The sequence below is a fragment of the Symphalangus syndactylus genome, chromosome 2 (genome assembly GCF_028878055.3).
Source record: "Symphalangus syndactylus isolate Jambi chromosome 2, NHGRI_mSymSyn1-v2.1_pri, whole genome shotgun sequence".
NCBI lineage: Eukaryota > Metazoa > Chordata > Mammalia > Primates > Hylobatidae > Symphalangus > Symphalangus syndactylus.
The window spans coordinates 102837502-102857340 of record NC_072424.2 but is presented as its reverse complement, the minus strand read 5'-3'; the positions used below and the strand labels follow the sequence as shown (position 1 = coordinate 102857340).

At 36.7% G+C, this 19839-nt stretch overlaps 1 protein-coding gene across 1 annotated transcript in view; it reads right to left on the bottom strand.

Moving 5' to 3' along the window:
- Positions 1-19839, bottom strand: part of RNF217 (ring finger protein 217) — a 127659-nt gene that overhangs the window by 26502 nt on the left and 81318 nt on the right. The window contains exons 2-3 of the mRNA XM_063621115.1: positions 14409-14642; positions 1919-2083 (exon numbers count right to left, since the gene is read on the bottom strand). Coding sequence (XP_063477185.1) covers positions 1919-2083; positions 14409-14642 — 399 coding nt within the window. The remainder of the gene's footprint in view (positions 1-1918; positions 2084-14408; positions 14643-19839) is intronic.

Sequence of the window (19839 nt, the reverse complement as noted above, 5' to 3'; positions counted from 1 at the left end):
TTTGTTTGAAACTGAGCAGTAGCTTTGAATAAACTAAAAAGGCAAGAGAAAGGGGGGAAAGGCCTCGTTTTCTAGTTGTTCTTTAGTGGAATGAAAAATAAGTGTACTGAGCAACTGATGCAGTGATCTGAAATAGCCCTAAAACAAAATGGGTGACTGTGGATGAATTTGCCTCCTACAAGGAAAACAAAGAAAACTTTAGGCCAAATATCTTTAGACATCACTTCTGTTAGAAAGCCAGGTCATCTAAACTATTTCAAAAATTTCTTCCAATTGCTAAAAATGCAGCAAGTTATTTCATACAATACTTTTCCTTACTATATTTATAAACTAGTATGTGAATTTGGTATAGTAAATCTGTACATTTATTATTATGCTCATTTATAGGCTTAGAATATACTTTTACTTCCAATTGTATTCATAATTATTAAATTTTAAACATTTTCTGGCAATTCAAGTTCCATTTATCTGGTGCTAAATCTCCAAGAAGTAATTGCAGAATTGTGCTTAAAAGATAATTAGGCCAATTTAGAGATTATTTCCAAAAATAAATTTGGCAAAGGGTAGAAACCACATAAGGCAAAGTGTACACACACATATGATTTCCTAAAGTAAGATCTTTTAAAACTTTCAAACTTCAACAGATCCCTATACTACAGACATCAAATCCAAAGTTTTCTGGTTGAATTTATTGGCTGACCTCCCATAGGAGAGTCTTCCCTGGCTGTTTGCTTGGCTAACTTTCAACACATCTAGGTCTAAGCTCAAATTGCCTGCTAGGTCTTGATTACTTGCATGATTATCAAAAGAAAGATGAAAAGTGGGATTCATAAAATCCCTAAGTCCTGATTTTAGCTATGAGCTTTTACTTCACCAGATTTGCAAAAAAGCAAAACAATCAGTTCAATTTAATGTAATTTATATTATTTTATTATTATTATACTTTAAGTTTTAGGGTACATGTGCACAATGTGCAGGTTTGTTACATATGTATCCATGTGCCATGTTGGTGTGCTGCACCCATTAACTTGTCATTTAGCATTAGGTATATCTCCTAATGCTATCCCTCCCCCCTCCCCCCACCCCACAACAGTCCCCAGAGTGTGATGTTCCCCTTCCTGTGTCCATGTGTTCTCATTACTCAATTCCCACCTATGAGTGAGAACATGCGGTGTTTGGTTTTTTGTCCTTGCGATAGTTTACTGAGAATGATGATTCCAAGTTTCATCCATGTCCCTACAAAGGACATAAACTCATCATTTTTTATGGCTGCATAGTATTCCATGGTGTATATGTGTCACATTTTCTTAATCCAGTCTATCGTTGTTGGACATTTGGGTTGGTTCCAAGTCTTTGCTATTGTGAATAGTGCCGCAATAAACATACGTGTGCATGTGTCTTTACAGCAGCACGATTTATAGTCCTTTGGGTATATACCCAGTAATGGAATGGCTGCGTCAAATGGTATTCAATTTAACGTAATTTTTAAGTGATCAACAATGTCAGCAAGGAAAGAAAAGCAAAAGATTGCAAGGATTCAAAGCCTATATAATTGAGAAGTAATTATAGTACACGTGGAAGACTAGAACTTATACTTTTATATCACTTTTATGCTATTTTTTCCCATAAAGTACATCCTCATTTTTAAATGTAATATAAGGACTTCAATGTCTTAAGTCAATATTTATATGTGGCCTCATTAAATTTTGAAGAGTAATGCAAATAATAAGAATATACATTGTTTATCTATAAATATTTTCAGTTTAATTATATAATTACTTTTCTAAAATAAAAGCGCAAATACTCTTTTTCTACATACCTGCATTAAGACAGTTATAATTCGCTTCAATATTGTAAATATTGTTCAGTCATAACCAGATGTACACGTTTTTTCTTTTCATCCTAAAAGTTATCTCACCTTGCACTTTGGACACTTCTGGGCATTCCTCTGCCCATGCTCAATTTCGCTGGCCCAGTGACGCAACAATTTGTCTCCTTTTTTGTACTCCTTGCAGTTAACACCTTCATGCCAAGGAGAGTGGCACTTAAAACACCAGATGAATTGGCAGGTAGGGCACTGGATCTGTGTAAGAAAAAAATCATATTAATTACTAGTGGATATACTGAAAGTGTCTAAAAGGATAAGAAGGTGATGCTCGGGGAAATTAGCTAAAAGTTTATAATTTAAAATACCTCCCCCTCTATAAGACCCAAACTACACTAAGATATAAATACTCTGTTACTACAGGAAAGAACTGCTTTGGCAAGGATGACTTGGCTATTTGTAGGCTGTACTGGAGTTAAACATTTGGTTCTGGAAACCAATTTAGCTTTAAGAACATCTCCCAGATTTAAGTGCAGTCTCCCAGATTGAACCTGAAGGCTCACAAGGCCCCAAATCCACACACTCAGGCTGCCCTTTAATTCACCTTTCCCTTGAACGAATTACCCAGCCATTTCCATTGTCTTCTTAAGAATGGCTTATTTCATTTTATTTTTAAGCCCCACAGATGCTTCATCAAACAAAAAACACAGTAGCAGTCTGGGTGTGGTGGCTTATGCCTGTAATCCTAGCACTTTGGGAGGCTGAGGCGGGTAGATCACTTGAGGTCAGGAGTTAAAGACCAGCCTGGCCAACATGGTGAAACCCCATCTCCACTAAAAATACAAAAATTAGGTGGGCATGTTGGTGCACGCTTGTAATCCCAGCTACTTAGGAGGATGACACGAGACATGAGAATCACTTGAACCCAGGAGGTGGAGGTTGCAGTTGAGCCGAGATTGTGCCACTGCACTCCAGCCTGGGCGACAGAGACCATCTCAAAACAACAACAACAATAAAAACACGGTAACAAACAAACTGCTAGAACAGCATTTGCTATGAAGCAGCATCTAAAATAACGGATACTCCTGGTTTGCTACCAATGTAAGGCAGGCTAATTATAAAAACAATGCAAAGCATTCTATTATTAGAAATATATCAATATAGTGGCCCTGTGGCCTGTACTTAGAAAACCATCAGAAATGGGCCTTCATATTTCACTATGTGGAGGGGTATATAACAGTGCACGTGTAAGTTTAATAAGAATATCTGTCTTCCACTTGACATGTAGGATATTTTATCTGACTTCCTTTATTTTGAATGATAGTGGAATATTCCACTCATACACATTATTTCCACTCCTAACTCTCTAAAAGCATATGGGTATAACCTGACTTACAGAGGCCCATGTGATTACAATGGATTAATAAAATGTCTCATTATGAATGATATTTATAACTGACCACTCTCTTTGCTCCTCTATGTCAAGTCACTGCAGCACGTGTGAATTTACTGACTACATTTTAAAGGTTGGTTAGAATTTCCTTTTTGGAAAACAACTTTTTTGACAATGGAGGTTCTACTATATAGAATAATTAGCTGAGTGGCAATTACAATCACAGCTCTTCTGTTAATAACTCAAAGCACTGAATTTACACTTATGTCAAGAATGGATAATGCTCCTCTTGTGCAAATATGAAGTAAAAGTACTTTTGTTATTAACTTTATATAAAAATGGTATTCTGGCATAAGGCTTAAAAGATTTTCATGTTTATTTATTTATTAAAATTCTGTTCAATGGTAGTATCTGTGTTGAATATATTACATGCATTATTTATTTTCATCCTCAAAATAATGCTGGAAGGTAGATATGAACATCATCAGTTTACAGATGATGAAAATGAGACGCAGATAGATTAAATAACTTGCTGAAGGTAACAGCACATATGTGTTAAGAAGGAATTTAAACGTAAGTTTGTCTGGCTCCAAGTTTAGCATACTTTTCACTATATGTCTTATACTAAACAGCATTTGTTCTTTGACAATTGACAACTTAAAATGTAGTAGTCAAAGATGGTCATATCATTAAACTATTCAATAAGTCAGAATTCCACATGATTACCAAGATAAGGTGAACTTTGAAAATTCTTTTCAAGATCTACTCTATATAAATTGAGAAACTACTTGGTTTAGGTGAAAAAATGAAAAAAGAATAAAAGGATGTTACTCTTTAGTTATTTAAAATAACTGTTTTTTCCTTTTTAATCATTACAATTAAAATACATCTTTTTAAAAGAAAACAAGTTGAAGTAGATGAGATTCAGCTAAGAAAACAATATAAAATGTTTAGTTCCATTTGCCATTGATCAATGAAGACTAGATGTAAATATCACATGGAGCCTTCCTTTCCAATATAATGAATGAAATGAGGAAAGAAGGAAAAAAATTGCTTTTCCTTATGCATCTAACATTAAGTCAGAAGACCTGAATAGTTAATTCAGTTATCTTCTATTGGACATTATTCAAAATTCTGAATCGCTAGATTCCAGCATCATTAAATAAACTTTTTGAAAAGATCTCCCTAGTTTTTAATCAGTCTTAGATTATATTTATGAAATATTAGAATGAATGTAAAGATGCTTTGAAACTGGGATTCGCTCTATAAATGTCAGACATTTAATGGCTCAAAGATCTTTGTGATTAAGTGCTGAACTATCACATTTGTGAATCTCTAATGAAGACAATTATAGCAATGCATGATTCTCCTAAGGCATCAGAATAATAAAGAATCTGACACTTTGTGTCCAAACCAGGGACTCTGGCTCAAAATAAACAACCAAGTCCTACTGCAGATCCTATTGCAAATCCTCCCCAACAGCACAGACTTAGTGGGAAACTGTGACCAGAGTTATGGGGCAGGCTCTCAAGTGAATACGAGTAAGTTAAATTCATACTGGATTGCTTACTATCTCTCACTGAAAACATCAGAATTACTCTTCATTTGCTTTGGATTAAAACCATGAAAGGACTAATAGCCAACTCCAACAACTTTGGTATTAGAAGACTACATCTGAAATTGTCCCAGATTTTTTGTTCTGAAGATGCCTCATTCATTTTGAACTTAACCATATTCAAAATTGGCCTTACGCAAACACATACAGACATCAACACTGCATCTTCCTCCACTCTTTTATTTACAGTTATTCTTCCACATGTAATGCTATCTCACAACCACAGACCCACCACATGGAGTGCCTGCCTTCTTAGTAATTAGTCACACAGAAATCATCATGCCCTGTCCTTGTGGCTCAAAGTGTGATTGCAGGGCCAGAAACATCAGCATCATCTGAGAACTTGTTGGAAACACAGAATTCATGAATCCTTAGACCTTAGAGCCAAAAGTGTACATTTTCACAAGGTCCGAAGGTGATTCATACGCATCCTAAAGTTTGAGAGGCACTGCTCTATACCATGTGACTGCATCGCCCAGGCCACAATTTGTTGGACCAGGAATGAGTCCCTAAGCCAAAAACATGTATTCACTAGTTGGCAAGCTGCCTAAGCAGTGGCATGAGCTTTGTGTAGCAGGGGAGCACATTGTTGAATGGAGATTAGCCAAGATAGATTTTTCTCCTTGAGGAGTGTCATGGAGATACAAAGGATGCCTTCATGGAGGCAAAGACAGAGAAGAGTTAAATGACTACAATGCAGACCACTGGAGAAGGACACAGACACTGACTTCTGGTGAGATGACAGAAGGGCTCTCACACTACCAGAGCTTGTGTTTGATTCTCTATGAGGCCTGCCTGGGCAGCTGCGGAGAGTATTTTCCTGCCCTTCCTACTCCCCATGGAGCCTTACAGTAAACCTCACTAATTGAGGTAGCCCAAGAAACAGTACATTTCTGCTTCTGGTAACTGGAAGAGTCCAGTGAATTAAATCTATTAAAATCTTATCTTGATCAAATGCTCCTTTCTTCAAGATGTCTTCCCTATTTCTTGCAACCAGATTCAGTACCTTTCTTATGGAACTTCCATTAGGGATGTAGATGTCTAATCTCTCCAACAGCCAACAAGTTCACTCTTCAGTGAACTGTGTTTGTCAAAGGCTTTGTCTCATGTAAAATGAATGATTTTGCACACAGTTTAGGTATCACGTATCAGTTAACATTAAATGAATTCAAAGAAAAACCAACATATCCAATTTGTGATTAGTGGCTGAGATGGTATTACTAATTCCTATATTATCAGATGATGTTTACTTAATACATTGTCCTAATGAACTTTTACTGAGCACTATGATCAATGCACAAACTCTTCTGAAAGAGGCAAGCAGGGCTTCAAGTGCTTCAAGAATAAAGTTATCAGAGCTAAGAATCTTAATTAGCTTTCTCCAGAACCCACGAAAGATAAAAGAACTTTACATTAGATTTTTGACTTTTGAATACCCTTAGTTTTACCAGAAATCTGTGCTATACTGAGATGAAAGTACACCGACTCACCTGCCCTAAGAAAATGGCATTTTCTCCTGATACTTCATCAAGTCGAATAAGGAAACAACCCACAAAATAAAAACAGTGTCTAAAACCAAAGAAAACCCCAGATTATTATTTTCCTGCCTAAATTCTAGATACCCCTATACACATCATTATTTTAAATAAATCACAAAATCATTACTTATCAAATTCAAAATATTAGACAACATCCATGTGTAAAGTAGCACTGCAAATATAAGAGCTGATTCAGTTTTCCAAAAAGGATTTGCTTTACTAGAACCTCAGGTTCAGATTCTCAATAATGAAGCACATTTATCAATTCATTTTCCTGTCCAACAAATATTTATTGGGCAACTTCAAGTAGCAGGAACTGCCTATGTTGATTGTACGCAGAAAAAAATGAAAATACTTGTCCTTAAGGAACTTACTGGGGTCTGACAGATATAAACCAAAAGAGCTATAAAGGCATATAGTAACTGCTAGAATAGAAGCTGGAATAAGTGGATGCCATGGAAAGAGGCTTCAGTGAAGTTGGAACATAAGCGTTCAGAGAGAATGTGGCCTTCAACAATGAGTAGAATGTTACTGGGACAAGTGATGAGGTAACACTTTAAGTAGAGGGTCCATCCTGAGCCACCACACAGAGGCCCAAGAGCACATGATATATTGGGGAAACAGCAAGTGTTCTAATGTAGCCTGAACAGAGATGTCCCTTCAGCTAGCTCAACCCTGATCCTTGCTAAGTGTACAATAAACGGAGCCAATAAGTTCCTATAATCCTGGCCTGTCCCCCCAAATATACCATGGTCCAGAAACTCTGCATAGGAAACATGTAAAAATCACAGCTGTCAGATTCGGGTATGTCCTAAAGAAACTAACCAAAATGGTAAATAATTGGGAAATCTTGTAGTTATAAAAATGTTTTAAAAACTGAAGATGCTTTTCTTGAAGATGAGATGTGGAGAGGTACAGCACGTTATAGAGAGGAGAAAATGAGTCTTGATGCATGGCTTCAAATACTTTCAAGGAAGCACTGTTTGCTCCCTTATAACATCAAATCCTAAAGCCAGAGTGTTGGCAATGGAAAGAAATTCTCCATATGGGAAAACATGTTTTGATTTCTTGTCTTTAATCTTACTCCCTGAGACTTCACTGCCTACTTGGGGATCTCTCCCTGCATGGAAATGCCAGTAACATGCAGTCTTCATGAGGCACTGCACTCTTGAACACAGTCCAAATGTGGCCAAGTGATCCTTGCCTTAGTTTCTCACAGCACCGCTAAAACTAAGCTGGAAAGGGAAAGAGAAACTTTCCTAAAGGCTGAGGACAAACAGCAGACCAAACAAAACAAAACAAATAAAACCACACACACACATACACACACACAAAACGCATGACAAGGTAAGCTATATTGAGACATGGTGCTTATTTATATAAATAACCTTACTGAACTCCCTCAACATTGGTTTCCTTTTACATATGCAACACAATTATTTATTGCACAATGCATTCACCTCAGTACTAGCTTTTATGTTCAAGCTGGACTCATGCTTTTCTTGGACAGCATGTCAGAACTTGAGGATGGGGGTCGTTTGAAAAAGTACTCTCTCCCTAATTTGAAAATCACTGTTTCATATCAGTCCATCTTGCTCCTACCACCTGGAAACACCTTAAGCATTTACAGACTCTTCCTGTGAATCCAGAGAGCAAAGCCCAGAGAAGCATTTGTCTGGGTCTATTTCTTGTCTGAGGACCCACTTCTTCACTGGTGAACACAAAGGGTACTGGAAAATTCTTCCCTGATTTGCATAGCCCAAAGTCCTGGCCAGAAAAATGTGGTATCATCCTGTTTTGAACAAGATGTCCTGTTCTGAACACAACAGAATCAGGATAACATCTCACAAGAGGTACTCACATAAAGTAGCAAGAGGTCCATTGTGTTACAGTGTACAAAAGGAAATGGGAATATTCTCTGTGACCAATAAGTGAAGGCAGGAGGGAAGCATACCTCAGCCTAAAGGTAACAACGAATTATTTCAAATCTGAGGTTTTTGAAAATGGAAAGGAATGATTCTATTAACAAGTTCCTTAACAAAAGCAGTGTTCAGAGTCTGCATGGCCAACCGGTAGGCATATTGTAGAGGGGATCCGTGCACTGTGTAGACAGCCCAAGTAGATTCTCTTACAAATCTAAGTAGGTAAATATGGAAAGGTAGTAGTAGAGAGGGTCACTGATAAGAAATGTAAGGTCTTCACTTCTTTCAGAATATCTTCCAGACCATTTTATAATGAACACCACACTTGGCCTACTTTCACACACTATCTCGGGGGCCATCAGAGAGAGACGATTCTTCACTTGTTCATTGTGCTAAAGATACAATGACAATGGGATAAAGGGAAAACAGTTCTTAGTACCAGTGCTGGTCAATTTATCCTAGCTGCAAGATTTGATTATTACTATAGTTTTTTTTTTTAAGGTGAAGTGTAGGCTAAAATATAAGATAAATTCCAACATTTGGCTGTTAGAAGTTCAAGCCCAAGTTAAAAACCTCTAAAAATACTGTGTCTAATTTATGCATCAAAAAAGCAAACAAAGAACAGCCTCAGCAAAACACTTCATTAGTAACTGAAGAAAGAAATGCTAATATAATTTAGTAGGCTTGCATCATAGCTGAGTGTTACACATTTTTTCAAGGGTAATGTATGTAACACACACTTTGTTTACACTGGTGTCTATCAACAGGGCTAGACGACTTTAACTGTTTCATAAATCTATGCCAACAACAACCATTTAAGAAACTACACTTTTTTTCTATGGGCTCCTGACATGAGTGATACATTAATCCCAAGAGAAATCAGTGTGTGTTGTAAGCTACCCTAACCTTGCAGGGAAGATGCACAACTATATTCTCCATTTGTAAACACTGCCAACTTAAAGTGATGGTGTCAGGGAAAACCAGAACAAAGCAGCATACTCATTACACATTCATGGGAAAGCTTTACACATTCTTACGTATGGGAAACAGTTCTCAAGTTATCTTTACCAGAAGGAAGGTTAAGCACGTTTTAAAGTACACCAGTTCGCAACAACCGATTGATTTGACTGTATTCTTAAAGCCCTTAGAAAATTCTTTTACCACAGGAGAAAATATTTGTGTAGTGTTTATAAAATGTAATTTCTACTCAGAGGGTTTATAAGCAAGAAAAAAAGACAGCTAGAGAGATAAGGTAAGCACACAGACAGAGTTTCTCCAGGGAATTTTATTGGCTTTTTTCTTTCACCTGGGGTGAAAGATGCGTCAAAAGTGCCATTGTATAAATTATCAAGATTCTGCTTAACGTTTGTGGGAAGAAGAGTGGGGATTATTATTAGTCTTGTCTGAAGAAAACCATCAAAAGAATTACCTCTAACATGTTCTCTAACATGTTGATAAGCATGACTTTCAACTCTTTCTCCAAATCTATATGAAAAGGGGGATCATTTCTTAAGTCTACACTTGGAATAAGAACGAAACCTAGAATTGCACCTAGCTCAGTAAAACTTGTATGAGTAAAATAACTACTTTTAATCCTTTACACATCTCTCCTCTCTTCCATAAAGAACTGCTATCACCTCCTCTACCTCCTAAAGAATATTTTTTTCATTTTCGTAAATTCAATGACAATCCCCTTCACTGCCCGCAATATTGACGACTTCCACCAAATCACTCCTGAGTCATGTTTTCTGGACATCTCTTTGATGCCCTAAAGGGTCTTCAAACCTAACACTATCAACATATTTCAAACTGAATTAATTTTCCATTTCCCAAACCTGCCCCTCCTCTTCCAGACATAGTCAATTTTACCCCTCCTTTCTGCCCATTGTCCACCACTCACCCCATGTTTTATTTCAGCTATATTCTTTTTTACTCCCCCATGCCCTTCTCAATACCCAGGGTTGCTCATTCTGCTCTCTTTGCCTAATCATAATAACAATCATAATATTTTCCAGTATGTGTCATATGTGGTGCTAAGTAATTTATATGTGTGATTTCATTTAATTCTTACTACATTCTTATGACATAGGTACTACTACTATCCCCAGTTAAAGACGTGGAAACGATACTCAAGGTGACAGAGCTAGTGTGTGACAGGCTGAGAGTTTAATTCCAGTTTGAAAGCAGTGCTCTGACCTGCCTTTTCCACCTTGATAAATCCAACATCTCAAGGCTTAATGTGTTTACTCTTAAATGAATCCTTCAACAAATATATTTTGAGTGCACCCTCTACCAGACATAGCGCTTGACACGGGTTATCAGCAGTGAATGAAGTAAACTTGGACCTGGACTCCCAGATACCAGTTAGAAAGAGAAACTTAAAGCAAATAACCACACATATATATCATAAAATCCCAGGTGATAATTGCTACGGTGAAAAGCTTTGGGTGTGGGTGATGTGTCTATCTCCAGGCATAACATGAGGACATTAGTAACAACTTCAACATTTTTTTATTTCTCCATCATTAACTTGTTCTCTATATTGATATGCGGTTGCTGTTGCACTGATAAATTATAGGAATTATTCAGGTTAGAAATTAGATTTCTAGTTGGAAATTGAAGTCAACCTTGTAGAAATGGAATGGTAAGCCTTTCTGGCATCATGACAAGAGTTTTAGGGAGAAGAAGACAGAAATACTATGGATGAAGAAGTGAGACTGGATTTGACAAAAGGCAAGGTTGTCTGAATGTCAATCTCTCAAATCACGAATGCACTTGTTCTATTTGATATAGTATGAGTTTGACAATGTTCAGAACATAATATAAAGCTCTATTTACTCAAATTTTTGCCAGAAGGGAATTGTTGGGTGTTGGGCCTGGAAGGATAAATGGACAGGTAAAGAGTTCTAGTTACTGCTTATTGTTATATTCTTTTTACCCTTTATCCACCTGCTGAGTACAAACAATTTAACAAGTGGTCTTTACAAAAATTAAAACCCCAAATATGATATTTTAGGTCTCAAACTTCATGTGAGAAGCACTTACTCAGCTATAAAATAGCTATAATATTTTCAAACAGCTGAATTGACAGCAAAAGCCATAATAAATGTTCAAAGAATGACATCTTGGATGAAGATACTGTGAATCAATGACTCAGAATAACGTTAAAATAAACGTTACAAGGGTTTTATCAATAGACACAAACCTACTTAAGCCTGTAAACATTATTATAAAGAGATGTTAAATTGCACAGAAATGTCAGACATTAGCAGCAACCTTTTTTTTTTTCCTATTTCTGTTGCCTTATGATGCAATGTATTGTGTGTGAGTACTTGAATTCACTCCTCTTAAAGTGACAATAAATGACACCAATTTGGAACTACCTTATTTTATTAAGGAAACTGAGTTTTTAAAAATACCGCAAAATAAAAAATGTTCACCTGTTCATCACAAAGAACAAAGATCTTAGTCTCAGTACAGGGTGCCATACTGTGGCCATGAATCTCATGATTGGTTGGCTGGGGTATCCATGTCAGTGCTCTCCTTACCTATAATACCCAGACAGGTATGGGCATGTAAACCAGGTAGTTAATGTTAACGTAAACCACAGAGTTCAACGATGAAAAATGTTATATAAACTTTATACTAAAAGAAGTAAAAATTATTGCTTCAGGAATTATTTGAATCATTGCTAGAACTTTGTACAACATAGATCAAGGAGATTATTAACTTCTTCTGTTATCGATCTTCTCTTCTACACTAGTAAAGAAGAGTAACAAAAAATAATCATCCTCAAATTCTGTGGTAGTTTTACTCTCTTGAAATTTGCTTAAGTTTCATTTTATAGTGTAATGAGATTTCCACCCCACACCCACTGCTGAGGATCTTTACTGCTTCATAATCAACATTTATTGTGTTGTTGAATTCCTCCTCAAACAAAAGCAAATTTTCTTTTCCTCTACTAATCAAAAGGAATCAATTGAGTTGAATAAATTTAAGATGTTGATCCATTTGCCCCTGCTTCTCTTCTTACCTACAACAAACCGATAGACATTGGAGAAGCCTGACCTCTGGGAAATGTTATCAGAATACCATGGGCTCACTCAAAATTATACAAATATAGAATCTTCTATTTGTCAATTTTTACATATTTCACTCTCAATACATGTGTATTGTGATACATTATGCTCATCACAACATGATTTTGGTGATTTTAGATGAAATGAGATGTAAAACATTTCACTGTTGCCATAATTGTGACTTAAATTATAACTCCTTTACCCATTTCATAAAAACAACACATTTAAAAATTACTCAGTTATTCCCACTCTAATTCAATTTTGTACACGTTTTAATTACTGCAATTTTAAAAATTAGGATAGTCTGAGTTTCTATAGATCCAATTCCAAACATATATTAGAAAAAAATTGAATATCGTAATTTATGGAATTACAAGTCCTTCTAAAACTAGTAATTTCCTGATCTTATACAAAAACATACAATTGCAATGAAAATAACTTAAAATAATCTAAGGATATATAGCATGAAATAAAAGTATTCTATTAATGTTCAGTTAGCCTTCAATACCACTGTAGGGCAGTACTTTAGTTATACAATTTTGTAACCTCAAAAATAATGCTTTCTATAGAAGGGAAAAAAAGGATTTTTTTCTAACAGTTATACCTGATAGAGAATGGCCTGCATAAAAACAGGAAATAAATTAACTACGAGAGCCAAGCAGTTTCAAAGAACAAGGACTCATGAAGAAGCTTTGACTAACCTGCAAATACTGTAGCTTATAACTGCAACAGCAGAGGAAACTACCTGCTAAACCATGGTCCCCTCAAAGCTACAAAATGAATAATGTAACCACTGCTCTCAAGAAATGGAACATGACCAGAAACTTACCTTAAATGGAGATGACTTCAAACAGCCTTTGAAACCACTTCATCCTGCCATTTTGCTGTAATGACAAGGATGAAAACTAATGCCACAGCCTCACTGGTTTTCTGCTTCATTTACTGCAAAGATTCTCTGCTGTCGATTAGTCACCTGGTGAGGCTTAAAAATTTGGAAGACAATTGTTCTGGGGTGGGCCTGGGGCACTGGTGTGTCATGAAAGTTCTCAGGTGATTCTAATATACAATCAGGGCTGTGAATCAATGCTCTGCTGCCACAGTTGTTGCCTTGGTTTCCCAGGCTTCTGTCTGGTCCTCTTGTGATAGCTTCTATGAATGCTGCCAGATGACATTTCTCTAATGCTTACAGAGTTAAATCCAAACTTCTGCGCAAACTGCACAAGACTCAACATGATCTGCTCTTATCTGCCCAATCAGCTGCCTCTCCCGACTCTCCACCAGCTCTAGAAGCACTTGATTACAACAAGCCTGGCCTTAGCCTCAGGGGCCGTGCACTTACTCATCCCTTGCTCTGAAATGCTCACCATGTTTATCTGTCTGGAGAACTGCACCTCCTCTGTGAAGCCATTCCTGACATCCTAGAGCCTAACTCTCCTTCAAGTGTCCTCAAAGCACCCTATATGTACACAGTTTTGTGTTTTTTCTAATCATATTGGACTGTCATTTTTAGAACACATGTCTCTCCCATCTTCGACTTTTTTTGAAGCAGGGACTATATCACATTTGCTCTATAGCCCCCAAACTTAGCACACCGCCTAGCATATACAGCATTCTGTATTTGCTGAAAAAATGAATGAATACCATTTATACTATTTTTACCTATTATAGACAGAACAAGAGGAGACTTACATTGGGACCACTGAAAAAAAATCAAGTCCATAATAATAAAGAAAAAGCCTTAGTATTTATTTAGTATTTGGTAGTAGTAACTATTATTAAAGATCAGCCTTCCTATAAGGTTACTAGATTAATTTTCAACATGGTTAAAGTCAAAGACAAAACTGTAATTAACTCCTTAAGAGCGCTCTCTTATCATCAGCCTCCCCAAAACATATGCTTTCAGAATGATGGCCAATATATGCTCACCTGCAGCTCCGTAAAGGAAAGATGCCCCCTTAATGCCCACCACAAGTAGATCTAATCTGGCTGCTTCTGCCATGTGACATCTAACCCACAGCTCTGGTGAAAATGCTTACTTTGTATTTGCTTTCTGATCTGGAAGGGGTGGGAATATGTCCTTTTTTCTTGAAGGTTGTAAAGTGCTTGCACTGAGGACACGGCTTGGTGCTGGAATCAATACGGCCAAGTTCCAAGAAGTACTTATACTTGATGGAGTCTTCATGCGTTAAGTTATAGACAACAGTTGTTTCTTCCAAGAATTCAAAACACTCTGTGATGGGGCATTTGATTTCTACTTGGCCAAGTTGTACCTGCATGATGGAAGAGCAGATGGAAGGAAAAAAACATCACTGGTTATTTTCTTTCATTTTTTTTTTTTTTTTGTATACAGTATTACTTATTTCATGATTGCAATAAAGGATTGTGTGTAATTTTTAAGATAACATAATGAATGTTAATTACCTTGATACCTGCTTTAGGCAATACCAAAATAATCACTACATAATGTTTCTGAAATGACTTATAGGGCATTTAAGTCTTCCCTGATCATTCTTTTTTGTAAAAAGAAATGGACCTAAGCCTTAGGCTCACCAAAGAAGCAAATTATCATCTCATGTTTCTGGAAACTGCAAGGTTAGACAGCATTCAGATGATGCACCAACTGCAAGAATTGCAGGGTCAGGCAGCATTTAGACAACATGCCAACTAAAAGGTGTTTCACATTTTTCAACATCACTGCAGAATACTTCAGCACTAAACTCTGGGCACATTTTACTATTTTAAAAGGACAAAAGATTTTGTAATGTATAATGCCTAATAGTTTAAAAATTGTTACAAAAAATAACTGTTTCCTCTGACCCTTCTGTGTTAAGAACATAAAGTAAGTAGTTCCTATATAATGAGAATCATAGGAACAAGTAAGAAAATGAAACCAGCTACAACAGTGTAAAAAATCCTTATGAAATCTGGCTGCTACTGAGGTAGTTTACAAAATTAATGTATTCAAAGGACTACGAAGCTAGATTAGAAGAGAAGGGAGGATACATCAAAACGCGACATTTAGCATGTGTTATGGAGTACTAGATATGTTTAGCATTAAAAATTACAATAAAAGATTAAAGCAAAAAGTGTGGACACAACTAATTTTTAAATGATTAAAATAAACTACTTTGAAATAATGTGAGTAGCTAGAGCATTTTTCGTAAGTAGTGAACAATAACTCTTTATATTCACGGCATTACAATCTCTTTTGTCCATCCTAATGTAGTACAGGGAGGCACTAAAAACTCCAAATGACGAACACCACCAAACTCTTTCTTTTTTATTTGGGTGAATCTGACATTCTCAGAAAGCAAAACATACGCACTTGGAGTAGAAAAGCACGCTATGAAGACTCGGGTAGGAATGGGAGAAAGCCACGCAGTTTGGGGGAAGAAAAACATCACCACAAAGAGCAATTAAAAAAAAAACCAAATTCATAGTAACTTTTAACATTGCTATTTATCTGGCACAAACTTGAGGGAAGGTAGTTAAGAAGTTGCAGGCTGAAGGATGCATGGGGTGACATGTTGAATACCAGAAAAGGACATGAGCTAAGCGGAAAGCAAAATGAAAGAGACTGGCTTTGGATAATTCTCCTTATTAGTATTGACCTGTTAAAAGTATAAATTGTTGCATAATTTTATGCTACTATTGTACAAAACATGGCCCAGAGAGGGTTTAAAAATATGTGCCCCAATACTTTTTTCTATTTTTTTCTGATGAGTCTGCTCACAGTCCCAATCAGATTTTATTATTCTTGTTACAGTGTTACGATGCTATTATAATTCAAATTGTTTTAGAATAAATTATTTTGTTCTGCCTCAAGACAAAAATTCTCAGATTTTTGTGTAGACAAAGACCCTTGTGTAACAAACTAAGAACCTAGCTTAACGAAGTATATAACTTAAACATTAAAAAATGATTAAATGTTTCCTCTCTTAATATTCTGTAGACATTTATCAAGCACGATTCTGAGGCAGGTACGGGCTAGGTACTGAAGCTTTGCAGGTGCATGTCAGTAAAGAGGCAATCAGGAGGCAAAATGGTGAGTACGAGGTGTCAGGAGAAGTATAGTAATCTCAGACCTGGGGGGATCAGAAGAGGTTTCTTGGAAGAAGTGAGGTTTCAAGTGAGAGCTTAAGACTAGCAGGATTTAGCCAAACAAAGGTGAGAAGGGGTTCCAAGCAGACCAAAGAGACAACTTGGGCAAAGGCCTGGAGGAAAGAGGACACAGCACTAGCATACCCCAATTGGATCAACTTGTATAGCGCCCAAATGCACATGCATCTGAACTTAAAGATCACAGCCTTGGGACGGCTCTTAAAGATGAGCAGCAGACTGAACCACAAAGTGTGAGTAAGGAAAGATGAGGCTGTAAGCAAAGATGAACCAGCTAGGACCAGAGCACAAGGGCAGAGCATGAAGCCATCTTAGGAGTCTAGATGTTTTTCTATTTAAATAGAAAACTATGCAGTTTTTCAGAATGTGAAAGATAGTTTCTTTCAAGTCCACAGAAAAGGGGCTTACTTGGGCCACCTCGAGAGGCACTTGTTATTGGGAAGCAGTACATTTCTGTTATTAAGAGCCTGAATTTTTTACTCTCAGGTCAGTGTTTGAATCCAGCCTTCTTCACCTATGAGTTTATTTTATTTTAACTACATAAATGAGAACAATGGAAGCAGCAATTTCACAGCCACTCAGGAATGGCCAGGTGTTACGGAAACTGAATGCAGTTTAGGGGCTAGAACAATCCAAGGCAGCTAAAGAGGGCAGATTGTCTTGATACTCCTTCAGCAGTGGGTATTTATTACTCAACCACATTGGGATACCATCCAACATCCAATCAAACACCTTCTTTTCTACTGCAGTATTTCTCAAATCTGCAAATCTATTCAATCTGCGTAGAATATATTACTTCCTCTTGCTTTCATACTCTCTGCATTGACTATTCTTTTTTTTTTTTTTTTTTAGAATTTATTTATTTATTTATTTATTTTTTTATTATACTTTAGGGTTTTAGGGTACATGTGCACAATGTGCAGGTTTGTTACATATGTATCCATGTGCCATGTTGATTTCCTGCACCCATTAACTCGTCATTTAGCATTAGGTGTATCTCCTAATGCTGTCCCTCCCCCCTCCCCCCACCCCTACCTTCCCTTCTTTCTCAAGGCTCCAATATCCCTATCCTACTACACTGAACCAAAGACCTCATATTTTATTGAACACATTGAGGCAATCAGATGCATATTCCCATACCTACCCACTACCAGCTCTAGCAATTTACATCTCTGTTTTCTGTCTTCCCTCTGTAGAGGGCTGAATCTATTTCCAGAACAATGGATATGAGTCTCTTGAAGTGTCTGTTGAGCATTCCAGTTTCCTGGCCCACTCAAGACCTACAGAATTGGAATCATTGTTGACAAGCCAGTAATTGGCAGTTTGGAACAGCTACTCATACAATCCTTTGATTACTCATACTTCTTCATACTAACAATATCCTCTTTTTCATAATATAGGGTTACTCATCACCTATGCAATCTCTTGGCCTCTACATACATTCTCTTCAGAAAATTTTCCTCAAAAGATCACTAGCAAACAACTAATTATGATTAAGTGAAGTACACTTTTTCATGTGTTCAACAAGATATGTATTTCACCAATTCAAGAATGCATTTTAAAAGCATATTTCAATTTCTCGAAAGTCAAGTTTTTTATAATCCAAACAAATTAGTATTGTACGATAGTTTAATTTGCAGTGTTTTTACTTTCTTGGTGGTACATAACCGAATACTGCATCCTACAATTGATCACATCTTAGATTTCAGTGAAATGTGGTTTTTATGGGCTAGGTAGTGTGACCGACTTCTGGAGAGATAAGAGGAGAGAGAAACACAGGGTTTCTACTGGAGGAAATGAATAATAAACAAGCAAATAAACAAGGCAGATTGTAACCTGTGTTATGAATGAACTACACATCATGGAAGGAATCTCTAAGGAAATGACAACCTGAGTTGAGAAATGAAAGGCCTGTCATGCAGAGAACATGGGGAAGAGACAGCAAACAAAGGAAACAAGAACATTGGCTCCAGCCAGAAGGTGTCTGATGTGCCTCTGATCAGAGCACAGAACTCAGTGACAAAAATATATACTAAAGGAGAGAGAGAACAGTATGAGATGAAGTTGGAGAATTAGGCAGAAGACAGATCACATGGGCCTTGTTGGCCATGGCAAAAAGTCTGTATTATATAAAGACAATACGAATCACTGGTTTTATGAAGAGGACTGACATGCTCGTCTTGGAGAAGAGATGGTAGAGGAATAAAAGTGAAGGTTGGGAGAATTCTGGAAGTCTGGATTCAATGGCTCTTCCCACAAGTGATGTCTAGCTGTTATAGGCAGTAGATGATAGATGACTGAGAGGTAACAAGATAAAGGGTGTATTTTGGAAGTGGAATCAATGAGATTTTTTTAAATTGACAAAAATTTTATGTATTTATGGGATACAACATGATGTTTTAATATATATGTACAGATCAATATATATTAATCCAGCTAATTAATAAATGCATTGCTTCACTGCTCATTTTTAACAGAAGTAAGAACAAAGATCATTAATAGGAGTGGTGAGAGAGAGCATCCTTGTCTTGTGCTGATTTTCAAAGGGAATGTTTCCAGCTTTTGCCCATTCAGTATGATATTGGCTATGGGTTTGTCATAAACAGCTCTTATTATTTTGAGATATATTCCATCAATACCTAATTTATTGAGAGTTAACATGAAGGAATGTTGAATTTTATCGAAGGCCTTTTCTGCATCTATTGAGATAATCATGTGGTTTTTGTCACTGATTCTGTTTATGTGATTATGTTTATTGATTTGCATATGTTGAATCAGTCTTGCATCCCAGGGATGAAGCCGACTTGATCATGGTGGATAAGCTTTTTGATACGCTGCTGGATTTGGTTTGCCAGTATTTTATTGAGGATTTTTGCATCGATATTCATGAGGGATTTTGGCCTGAAGTTTTCTTTTTTTGTTGTGTCTCTGCCAGGTTTTGGAATCAGGATGATGTTGGCATCATAAAATCAATTAGGGAGGAGTCCCTCCTTTTCAATTGTTTGGAATAGTTTCAGAAAGAATGATATTAGCTCCTCTGTACCTCTGGTAGAATTCAGCAGTGAATCCGTCTGGTCCTGGGCATTTTTTGGGTGGTAGGCTATTAATTACTGCCTCAATTTCAGAACTTGTTATTGGTCTATTCAGGGATTCGACTTCTTCCTGGTTTAGTCTTGGGAGGGTGTATGTGTCTAGGGATTTATCCATTTCTTCTAGATTTTCTGGTTTATTTGTGTAGAGGTGTTACAGTATTCTCTGATGGTAGTTTCTATTGCTGTGGGATCGGTGGTGATATCCCCATTATCATTTTTATTGTGTCTATTTGATTCTCCTCTCTTTTCTTCTTTA